General features: G+C 44.0%; 1 protein-coding gene across 1 annotated transcript in view; it reads right to left on the minus strand.

The window, feature by feature from the left end:
- SAXO1 (stabilizer of axonemal microtubules 1) overlaps positions 1-12,045 on the minus strand; it is a 34,695-nt gene that overhangs the window by 10,614 nt on the left and 12,036 nt on the right. Inside the window, exon 2 of the mRNA XM_083719320.1 lies at positions 279-455. Coding sequence (XP_083575446.1) covers positions 279-455 — 177 coding nt within the window. The remainder of the gene's footprint in view (positions 1-278; positions 456-12,045) is intronic.

A 12,045-nucleotide genomic window follows, 5' to 3' on the forward strand; every position in this document is an offset into this window, starting at 1 on the left:
CAGCAGAAAACAACCTTTCTCCCTCCTCTATGTGACATCCTTTTATATATTTGAACATGGCTATCATATCACCCCTTAACCTCCTCATCTCCAGGCTAAACATGCCCAGCTCCCTTAGCCATTCCTCATAAGGCATCGTTTCCAGGCCTTTGACCATTTTGGTTGCCCTCCTCTGGACACGTTCCAGTTTGTCAGTGTCCTTCTTGAACTGTCCTTCTTGAGACAAGAAACTGTCTGTTTCTTGGCTCACAGATACCCAACACTTGCCAATTTGTTACCTCATAGTAGAAATGCCCTCCATTGGTACTGGCTGCTTATTGTACTCTATGACGGGTTTGCATGATTCTCTGGGTTCAAAGTTGGGATAAAGTGGGTATTTCTCTGTATACTCAGTGAGGAGACACGGCTTCTCGTTCATTTCGAAGGGTCTGGTTATATGAGGGCAGCGATGGCGCCTGGAGGAAGCAAAAAGGTTAGGAATTAGTTGGCGTACAAAACAAGAACTTTGTTTGTCTCAGCTCAGCTCTGCAGACTGCTTCTAGGGACAGTGCTGAGGACCGAGACATGTGACATAGTAATAAAGAAGAGATCCTTGGAGCATGTGCAGAGATCCTTTCCCATGGCACAGGTTCACCAGAGCTAGCCCTAAAACACTTTACAGTGGTACCTCAGGTTAAGTACTTAATTCGTTCCGGAGGTCTGTTCTTAACCTGAAACTGTTCTTAACCTGAAGCACCACTTTAGCTAATGGGCCTCCTGCTGCTGCCGCACCGCCGGAGTACGATTTCTGTTCTCATCCTGAAGCAAAGTTCTTAACCTGAAGCACTATTTCTGGGTTAGCGGAGTCTGTAACCTGAAGCGTATGTAACCTGAAGTGTATGTAACCTGAGGTACCACTGTACAGGGGGCAGAAGAGAGTCGGCAAGCCTTCCTATAATAATAATAATAATAATAATAATAATAATAATAATAATAATAATAAATTTTATTTATATCCCACCCTCCTCAGCCAAAGCCAGGCTCAGAGTCACAGAAGTATGGTTTCCTGCCAAGTTTAAATGCGAATGTTTTTCTGTTTTGAAATTAATTTATACCTCACCTGTGAAGTAAGGCAATGTTTCTGCTGCTTAAAATGTGGGAACCTTAGGCAAAACTGCAAATGAATAAATCCCCTCAGGGAATATTGACAGTTGCATTGAGATAAGTCTGCCTTTCCTGTATTAAAATTCAGTGGCCCATGCTGTTGACCTCCCTCTCCCTCTGCCGAAATCCAAGAAATGCTGGAATGCCTACAGGTGATTTAATGGGAACAATCTGGAGCATTCCTAGTTGAGAGAAGGTTCTAGTCCCAGGCCTCTTGAGCAGGGATGGGGTTGGAATTCAGTTTGATTTGCATTACCCAGTTCACAGTTCCTAAAACAGTATGCAAACCAGAATGCTGGTATCAGTTAAAATTTTTACTTCTCCAAGATGAGGATAAAACAATAAAGACGAGGGGAAAGAGTAGGTTAATGTGAACTGAAACTGTAATGAGGCAGAAGGAAGTCTACAATAAAAAATAAGTAAAGAGATTTAACCCACACCGAAGGTTCAAAATATACAAGAAATACCAACACAGGGTAGAATCATATTAAACAGAACCTATCAGGTGATAGGTATTGAGAATGTCTAAGTTATCATTCTGTTATGGTTAAGTTTTGTCAATTTGTATCTTTTTGTTTTTTCTTTCCTTTCTTTTCTATTCTTTTCTTTTTTTATTTATGTTTACGCGTATTTTTTTTCCCTTTCCTCTTTTCATATAGGTTATTAATGTATGTATTTGTTAACTATGTATTTATGTTTTTGCCAATAAAAAAATTAAAATAAATAAAATTTGTGTTCTCTTGAGTTGTGTACAAAAACAAGTGTATAAGGAGAAAGCATACCCCCAAAAAAGCATACACATGAACACATGAAATGCATATTGAAAGCAATACACAAACTGAAGTGTAGGTGGGTTCCCATGAGACAAGACACAGTGGTAACAGCAATAACCTTTATTGAACTAACAGAACTGGACAACAGGGGCAAAGCAACTGCTTATATACATTTCTGAAGGACTGGGCCACTCCCACTCCCAACATGATTGGCTGTCTAAACTCCCAAGCTGCGAATCAGGGCCAATGGCAGAGGCCCAAATCCTGAAATGTTCTGTGATTGGACATCATGCATCGAATTAGAAAGCAGGGGCTCAGAATCCTTAGTCCAGACTCAAGCTCAGGCAAACACAGACCAGGGAATACATAACCCAAACATTAGGTTAAATTGCTTCCAAAAACATGTATATTGGGCAAAAGTACGTACAAAATTTTCTAGAAGAAATGCACACTAAAATGGTGACAAGTCGTTGAGGTTTTTCAAGAACGCAAACTGATGAGGGAATATGGTGAACTGAAGTTAAGACGGGAGAAACAAGAAACTCAAAGAAACCAAAACAGAGAGTTTGATTCATCCATACTTCTGGGTTTATCTTGATTCACAAAAATCACCCTCAGAGTCCTATGTCCTGATCGTTAGAAATTCCAAATTCTGGATTCAGAATCTTCAGTTCCAAACTTATTAGTTAAGGGAGTGGAGAGTGGAAAATAGCAGTTGGGATTTATTTTCAGCACGTGGAAGTGAAATTTAGAGCCAATGCATACGGTCAAATGGACTCTAGCCTCATTGAAGTCACAATGGCTGGGCCAGCAGAAATAGTAGCAAGCTCATTGCGCAGAGCTGGAGTAAAACATACAAAGTTATGACCGCTATTAAATCAGCCCTAAATCAGACCATCGCAGAGACACTCTATTGTAATTTAATGTTAGAAAATACACTCTATTTATGGCAGCAGGTCTGTAGTACCCACAGAACTGGCACCTAGTTGATCAGAAAGCCACACATTTTTGTACTTGTGACTTAGGTACATTGTCGAAGCAGCCTGGTGCATGACATCATCTGCACACAAGTGCACTTCCAAGTTCATGCAGATCATTAAAAGGTCGTTAAAGAGTGGTGCAAATCATAAAGCACTAGCCGTGAATCCCCAGGGCAAGCTCTGAAGCGGCTCAAACATTCTTCTCGCTGACCTAAACAAACTTCCTTTCCCGAGTCAGGCAGAGAAATATTCAAGCCAAATGCATTTTTCTTTTAAGTACAGCAAATTTCTGGCATTGTTCTATATCTCAGCGACTTTGTTCAGGTTGGCCTGATCCTTTTTGTCAGCTGAAGAGAAATTAACCACTTAAAAATAATTGAAGTATCTTAACCCCCTTTTTCTCTTTGCAGCTGTTACAAGAACAACCTGAATTTACTGAGGAGAAAATAAGAGCTACTCATGCGTTCATGGGGGAGACAAGGAATATTCCAGCTCTTTTTCTGGGGGGGGGGGCTTGTTTGGTAAAAGGGGCAGCAAATGACTGGGGGTTGTGGAAAAGCTTGGATTCTACCTAGCTATCTCTTATGCTTCCCCCAAGTTCAGTTTCATGCTGCCCCTTCTCTTTTGATCGCATTGTCATGACCTTTGTTATTGGGTGGGATATGAAGAAAATATTTATTTGCAGAGATTTATTATAAAGGGACCCCTGACCATGAGGTCCAGTCACAGACGTCTCTGGGGTTGCGGCGCTCATCCCGCTTTACTGACCGAGGGAGCCGGCGTACAGCTTCCGGGTCATGTGGCGAGCATGACTAAGCCGCTTCTGGCAAACCAGAGCAGCGCACGAAAACGCCATTTACCTTCCCGCCAGAGCGGTACCTATTTATCTACTTGCACTTTGATGTCCTTTCAAACTGCTAGGTTGGCAGGAGCAGGGACCGAGCAACTGGAGCTCACCCCGTCGCGGGGATTCGAACCACCGACCTTCTGATCAACAAGTCCTAGGCTCTGTGGTTTAACCCACCACGCCACAAAGAAAATATTTATTTGCAGAGATGTATTATACGGGCCTCCAAAACCTTATTCTCAAGAGGTCTTGGTGATGTATGACTTATCTACTTCATCATTCCAAACAATCTTGTGAGGTAGGCTAGGCACGCACACACACACAGAGAGAGAGAGAGAGAGAGAGAGAGAGAGAGAGAGAGAGAGAGAGAGAAACTGGCCCAAGCCAGCCCAGAGAGCTTCCTGGCTTGGCAAGATTTGAACCCAACCCTCTCCAGTCCAACCAAGCACTTTAGCCACTGCACTTCTCTGACTCTCATGATGGTCATCATGAGGCAGGATGAATTTCCCCAGCCCCAATTGCCAAGTCAGTTATACCAATCTTATTTATCCACTCTATTTGTGTTTTCCATATGTATATCCAGTGAGGAACCTCCAGGCCTCTCTTCTGCCCTCAAGACTCCCCCAAGTCATACCCTTTACTGGTCGTGCTCCACAGCCTCCTGGGTTGCTTTGGCCTGGCTAGAACGTCCCATGATGTGAGATAACACTTTTTGCTTGACCAGATAGAGGTTAGCATATTTGGAAGGGAGTTGAGTGAACAAAGTTTGCATCATAGCCTTTGCCCCATCCATCCCCTTCTGGTCCCACTCACCACTGGAATGCAGGCCTCGAAGAACAACAACAAAATTTGTTCCCCATCCCCAATATAAATGATCCTCATGCCAGGGAAATCCTTTCCACATGGAGACCCTCATCTAGGCCACTTTGACAATATGGGCAAAGTAGCCATGCAGTCAGGGTTGGCAGAAGCACATCTCTCCAGGTTTCTAGATTGCTTCTGGCTAGAGCTAGGTAAGATATCAAAATACAGTGGTACCTCGGGTTAAGTACTTAATTCCTTCCGGAGGTCCGTACTTAACCTGAAACTATTCTTAACCTGAAGCACCACTTTAGCTAATGGGGCCTCCTGCTGCTGCCGTGCCACCGGAACACGATTTCTTTTCTCATCCTGAAGCAAAGTTCTTAACCTGAAGCACTATTTCTGGGTTAGCGGAGTCTGTAACCTGAAGTGTATGTAACCTGAAGTGTATGTAACCCAAGGTACCACTGTATCATCCAAAACCAGTTTGAAGTCCATATTGTGATATCAGCTTCATAATTTTTGACCCAGCAATATATCATGAATCATGGTGTGAGTGTTATGCAAAAATTGCAATGTGGGAAAAACCATGAAGCCAGCCATTGCCTTTACAGAGTTCCATCCTTATTTCAGACATTGTGATATATCACACAGCTTTCCAAACTGTGTGTCATTAAGTGTGTCAACTGCAGTGTGTAGGTGTGTCACACGAACACTCCCCATGCTCCTCTCAGGGTCAGAAAGGGGTTAGTTTAACTTTTGGTTTGCTAATAAAACTAAATTACTGTGTTGTGAAATGATGCATATCTAAAAAGTGTGTCACCAACATGAAAAGCTTGGAAAGCTCTGATATATCAGTGTATCATAGTGCTTAGGTAAAGGTAAAGGGACCCCTGACCATTAGGTCCAGTCGTGGCTGACTCTGGGGTTGCAGCACTCATCCTGCTTTACTGGCCGAGGGAGCCGGCGTACAGCTTCCGGGTCATGTGGCCAGCATGACTAAGCCACTTCTGGCAAACCAGAGCAGCGCACAAAAACGCCGTTTACCTTCCCGCCGGAGCGGTACCTATTTATCTACTTGCACTGGTGTGCTTTCAAACTGCTAGATTGGCAGGAGCAGGGAGTGAGCAATGGGAGCTCACCCCATTGCGGGGATTCGAACCGCCGACCTTCTGATCGGCAAGCCCTAGGCTCAGTGGTTTAACCCACAGCGCCACCCGCGTCCCATCGCGGTGCTTAGCTGGTGATATATCACAACGCTGGAAACCAGGTATTGCCCAACCGTACTTCTGGCCTGGCTATTTCAATAGAATTATCTTACTTGACATGGCAGAGGATTTTGGGGGATGCTCTGTGTTTATACAGGAAACTCTTTGCACTGCATGGTAGAATATATATGTCAACAAACACTCATGGGCTATGGAGGAGAATATTATTGATATCAACCTACACCATGGAAAATCTTCAATCCATATCTTTGCTAAAGTATTATAAAGCACCTTCTGCAGTTAAAGGTGTTGCTGTGTTGCATTGTCCGCCTTGAAGCAATATTGCTAGCTCATCTTCGGAGCCTACAGTGATTTGGCTGGCTGAAAACACATGGCCCGCCAAGCTGAAATAGGCTTTTCTGTAACACCTAGAGCTGCAGAGGTTCTTTATGATCCATGCGCGGGCGGTGCGGAAGAAAGATCTTTCATTTCATGAACTGATAGTGACGAGTGCTATCCTGCTTACTTTATGACCTCGACTTTGCATTGTTAAAATCACCCCTAGTAATTAGAAGTGAATTGGGTAGATTTCTATGCGTTTGGCCAAAGTCCTGGGCCCCAAGTTGTCAGCTGGTGTGATGAGATGGAGTGCGGTTAGAATGGGATCTGACAGCATCTCGAAGGTTCGCCTTCTTCATGAAACAAAGGCCTTTGTGACACGAAATTGGGGAATAAGCCTCAAGAGCACACATGAACCAAGCACCATGGAAGTGTTGTCTTGGGGGCTCTCCTGAGTCCGCAGCCAGGAAAGGATGTTACCAGAGACCCAAATTCCTGAATGGGGCACTAATACAGGGGGGGGGGGAAGAGGGCTACTGAATATTCATAGAATTGTAGTGTTGGAAGGGATCCCAACCCCATGGAATATGTAGCTCTGCCATTTAGGGATCGAACCTGCAACCTTGAAATTATCAGCGCCACGCTCTAACCAACTGTGCTATCCAGGCCCAATAATTCAGATTTTCAAGACACAGGGATCATGTCCTTGTAGGAAAGTGCTCAAAAGTCTTATATAAATTGCATGACGTCACACAATTACCAGATTATGATTTGTGTATCGGAATGGGTGAATCTGTCAATTTTGATTTCTTTCAGTTTCTCATTCACCACCACCACCACCACCTTAAATACAGTTCTCCACATTTCTACATCAGTTTGCATTTTTTTTTAATCCTCATGAATATTCACTGGCTTCTTAGTGTGACTGTCTCCTCATATAAACATATGTGCATTTTTGTAACTATCACTTGAAGAATTGCACTACGAAATCTGGAGAAGTGTAGGCTTTGCACAACGGCTGGGTTTTTGTTTTGGGACGCACAGATAGGGAAATGCCTTTAATTGTGAATGGAGCTGAATTTCTCCCCACCCTTATTCACGTAGAGACACTTGGGAAACTGTAACATGCTCACAGCTACCCATGTTATGTACACAGATATGCACACAGCTTTCAGACAATTCCCTACCAAAAATTTCCTGCCAGGAGTGGAGTTTGCATGCGTGTAACTGCGGCCAACAATAGCTCCGCCATCAAGTTTGTGGGACAACTGCTGTAGCGCTGAAAAGACCCTTCGGAGAGAACTCAGCAAGCCCATGCGTAAGTTGCATGCACTTCTGCAAATGCCATAAGAATGTGGCTAATCTGTATTTGCTGCAGCTCCTTGAACGATGTCAAATATCGTACTTTTCAGTGTATAAGATTATGTTTTTTCTTGAAAAATCATGCTAAAAAGTGGGGGTTGTCTTATACGTGGGTAGTGCCTAGGGTGGACATTTGATTGGTTGCTGCCAAGGCTGTAGTGGCTATTGTGTGTGTTTCTGGCTGCTGCGTCAATAGGTGGGTGTTGATTGGCTGACACTCCAGCAGTTGGCCGGCGATGAGACAGATGGGAGCCAGATTTAGCTGCACAACCCTGGGTAACCCTCCCACCACCAAAACAACTCCAGGCAATCCTTCGCCCTAGTAAAAATCAACAGGGCTATACGCAATGCGACCGTGCGTCTTGGTGGCTGAATGATAAAACATCCAGAAATTAAATCTGACAAACTGGACCTTTTCAGAACTGACCAAGTGCATCTTACACCTACAGGGAATGAGTGTCGGTTGAGAGACGTGAAGCAGAGCCTTGAAGAGTGGATTCAGCTGTAGGTAGTCTTGGTAGCGAGACTGCGATTCCGTGGTTTCGGGTGGTGGTTTTAGGTCCTGGGTGGAATCCTTTAGTCCAGGAGTAGACAAACTAAGGCCCATGGGCCACAAGCAGCCCATGGGGGTTGTTTAACTGGCCTATGAGCCACTCCCGAACCGAGTTGCCTGCTTGGCGAGTCCTTGTGTCCTGTGCTAAACTGGTGCAGCGCGGGGTGGGGAATCGCTTCCATGGCACCGGAAATCGCGTCTGCACAGACACCGGAAATCACAACTGTGCAGACACAGGTAATCATGGGATATTCGCTGGAGTGAACCAGCCCAGGCAAGGTAAACCTTGCTAACCCCTGCTTTAGTCTAACAACTGCAGAAGGGGTGTCTCACCCTGCGATAGCAGGGTTCCCCATTAGAGGGGTATTGAGGGGAGTCTCTGTCCACAAGCGCATGGCAAATGGGCCACAGAACTCCCCCCAGCATCACAGGAAGGGACCAGCTGTGTAAATGCACATTTTGCAGTGGTCTCAAATTCTTATTTGACCTGCCATGCCTCAGACCCCCAACTGGGGCTGAGAAGGATACATGCCCAATGCCTATGCCAAGGTTTCCTACATCTGAAATTTAATAAAGTTGGGGCCATTTTAATCCCAAAATATGTTGTTGGGTCTACTCCTTTGTCCTTGAGGTCTGGCTCCCGGGGTAAGGGGGGGACTGCGCCTGGGCATGCAAACAACGTTCTACATTCTTCTTATTATTTTTTTAATATCCTTGCATATAAATTTCAAGGCAGTTTACAACCGTACAATAAAACAACTAGAAGCAAGAAAGGGAAACACCCTAGGCAGAGAGACCTAACAAATCTTCATCCAGCTGGAAAAGCTTGTCGAAACAAGAACATCTTCAATTGTTTCCGGACACTACAAATACCAAGTGCCTGCAATATCTCAACATTATAGGATTATTTTTATAAGATATATATACATGGGTATGCAGGATAGCTTACAGAGATAATGTAAGGAAGCAAAAGCATACATGTGCAACACATCACAATGTATCACACAGGAATATTAGATGTGGTAATAGTATTAAGAAAATGAAAACACATTGCAGATAAAGGCATATGGAAATGTCAGCCCGTTGCTTTTAGACAGTGAGTGGTTTTGAAATAAAACTTAAAGGTGCAGTGAAAAGCAACTCCTCCTTTGGGGAAAGCAAAAGTTTGAAGTGTCTACGCTTATGACTTTAATCCAAAACCTCTACAGGGTTAGCAGGAACTCCTGCAGAGCTCAGAAGCATTTTCCGAATGCCATGGTTGTAACATAGCGCTCTGGATGATAAACCTGATTCCACGAATGCTTCCCAAACGCTAAAACATAGATTAGCAGTTGCATGCACCAATAAACCCAAGTTGGCCATGAAAGCTGGCATCTTGCACATGCAACCAGTACAACACACACACAGACACCATTCATTGGTGAAAAGAAAAGCCACTCTTAAGCATGTGCCAAATATCTCTTTTTACACCGAGGATCATTACCTGTGACATATTGGCCAAGCCTGCATATATATGTACCATACACTTAAAGCATATTTTAACCCAGGGGTCAGCAAACGTTTTCAGCAGGGGGCCGGTCCACTGTCCCTCAGACCTTGTAGGGGGCTGGACTATATGGGGGGGCATGAATGAATTCCTATGCCCCACAAATAACCCAGAGATGCATTTTAAATAAAAGGACACATTCTACTCGTGTAAAAACACACTGACCATCCGTGGGCCAGATTTAGAAGGCAATTGGGCCAGATCCTGCTCCCAAGCCTTAGTTTGCCTACCCATGTTTTAACCCAAAGAATCCCGGGGATTGTAACTTGTTAAGGCTGCTGGCAATTGTAGTGCTGCGAGGGGTAAACTACAGTCCGCAAGATTATTTGAGGAGAGTCATGTTCTTTAAATGCATGGTGTGTATGCTCTGGAGCCATTGCTCTATGCTATGTGCATTAGCTCTGTACATAGCTGTCAACTTTCAGATTTGAAAATAAGGGATCAGCAGCCAAAATAAGGGATCAGCAGCCCCACCTGTCCCAGGCACTCCTGTCTTCCACTGCCTCCCACAGTTTGGTCAAACTCATGCTGGTAGCTTCAAGAACACTGTCCAACCATCTTGTCCTCATGGTTCAATGTTACTAGTGAGCAAAGTTACCCAGTCAGGATTTGAATCTTGGTCCTAACTTTTGGGGTTAAGTCTCTATTTAGTTGTCCATTAATACTGGCAAACCGTATCTCCTATTCATCTCTCAGGTCCCCTTGTAAATCTAATGTACTGACCTCACCACATCCTGCGGTAAAAAAATTCCCCAAGTTAATTACACATTGTGTGAAGATAAGTGTGTGAAGCTACAGCATTCCTACTATCAGCTTAAGTGACACCTTCTCTCTCTCTCTCTCTCTCTCTCTCTCTCACACACACACACACACACACACACACACACACACAGAGTAGAGCCCCTCTGAGCCAAAGGCCCAAAGGCAGAAAGCCCAGCCAGCAGCCAAACGAAGCCTCAAGCGGTGGTTCCCACAGCACAGCAACCCAGCAAAGGGATACAGCAGCAAGGAAAACCACACCGTCACCTCTCCGCTGGGAAGCGCTGAAGCAAAGGCGAGTCCCCAGGCAATGCGGCCAATTTGATCGGCACAAGGCATGCAAGCTCCACCCCCCAGTCGTTCTCAGACTCCTTATTGGTGAGCAACGCAGCCGAGCAACACAGTTGATGAGCCTCCCTGGCCAGCCAGCAGGGAGGGAGAGGAGCTGCTTCCTTTGAAATCCGAGAAATTTATGGGATATCAACAATCTGGGATAGCAGCGGGAAACAGTGCTGGAATAAGGGAGATTCCCGCTAAATAAGGGAAGGTTGACAGCTATGGCTCTGTAATGGCCTGTCCCACGCTGAAGTGTAAAACAGGGTATGTGATTAGGCTGACTGACAATAACAGATTCATATATTTATTTATTTTTAAAAAGACTTTTAATATGCTTTTTATCACATGATCAGACCTTGTGTACTTCAGTAGAAAAACAGCAGTTCAAACATATATTATTATTATTAATAATAATAATAATTCATCCATTAATAATAATAATAATTCATCCATCAGAATAACCACTTAACATTACAATCCGGACACGCAGCTTTATAAGGGGCTGGGGGTGGACAAAAAGCAAAATCCAGATCTTTATTGCTTAACCAAAGGCCATCATCTGTCCATACAACAGTACAATAAAACGTGAGACACCACTCAAAATAGTTTTAAAACCAAGAGCATTGTTCATCGCAATAGCCTATATAAATTGAATATCTTTTACGATACAATTATTATTTTTAAGTTTACTCTTATTATTAATAGCAGCAAATAATATCACAGAAAAGACAGGCTCCTGCCCGTTCATAATCTAACTCAACACTTTAACAACAGAGTTGACAGTCCCCTGCTATCTGACAATTCTCCATTGACTTTTGTTATACTAAGCCACGCTGTCACTCAAGTCATGTGGGATCCAGCTCATTCCACAAAAACCACAATTAGATAACCAGCTAGATGAAACATGATCTTATGGGTCTGGTTTGTCCGCAAAAGAGCAGTACATTCTGTCCTCCCCAATTCCTTTTGCTCCCCCAAACACTTTGCTACTAATTTATAGCTATGGCGACTCTATAGACTGCGCTGCAAAATTTTATATGTCAGAGTTTCCGCCCCAGAGACCTCGGGACTCCTCCAAAGAAATTCCTCTGAACCATCCCTCTGAATGTTCAGAGGAGAAGCTATTCAGCCCTTCCAAGGTGAATCGTCGTATTTTCAGGGGTTCAAGGGGCCAAAGAGGGAACCACTGAACGTCTTCCCCCTTTCTCTTATGGTAGCAGCTGCGTCTGTTGCATCAAAAGCTCTTGAGCAAGGCAAAACCGGGTGCAACCCTGGAGCTACACTGTTTTCAAATAAAACTTTGGTGTTCTCTAGTGCGGGTATATATACGTACAGTTTAATGGTTATTTTTTAAGGAAGCAAAACCAAAGTTTTAAAAATGCACAAATCTGTGCTCTG

The sequence above is a fragment of the Podarcis gaigeae genome (genome assembly GCF_964106915.1).
Source record: "Podarcis gaigeae genome assembly, chromosome: 17".
Lineage (NCBI taxonomy): Eukaryota > Metazoa > Chordata > Lepidosauria > Squamata > Lacertidae > Podarcis > Podarcis gaigeae.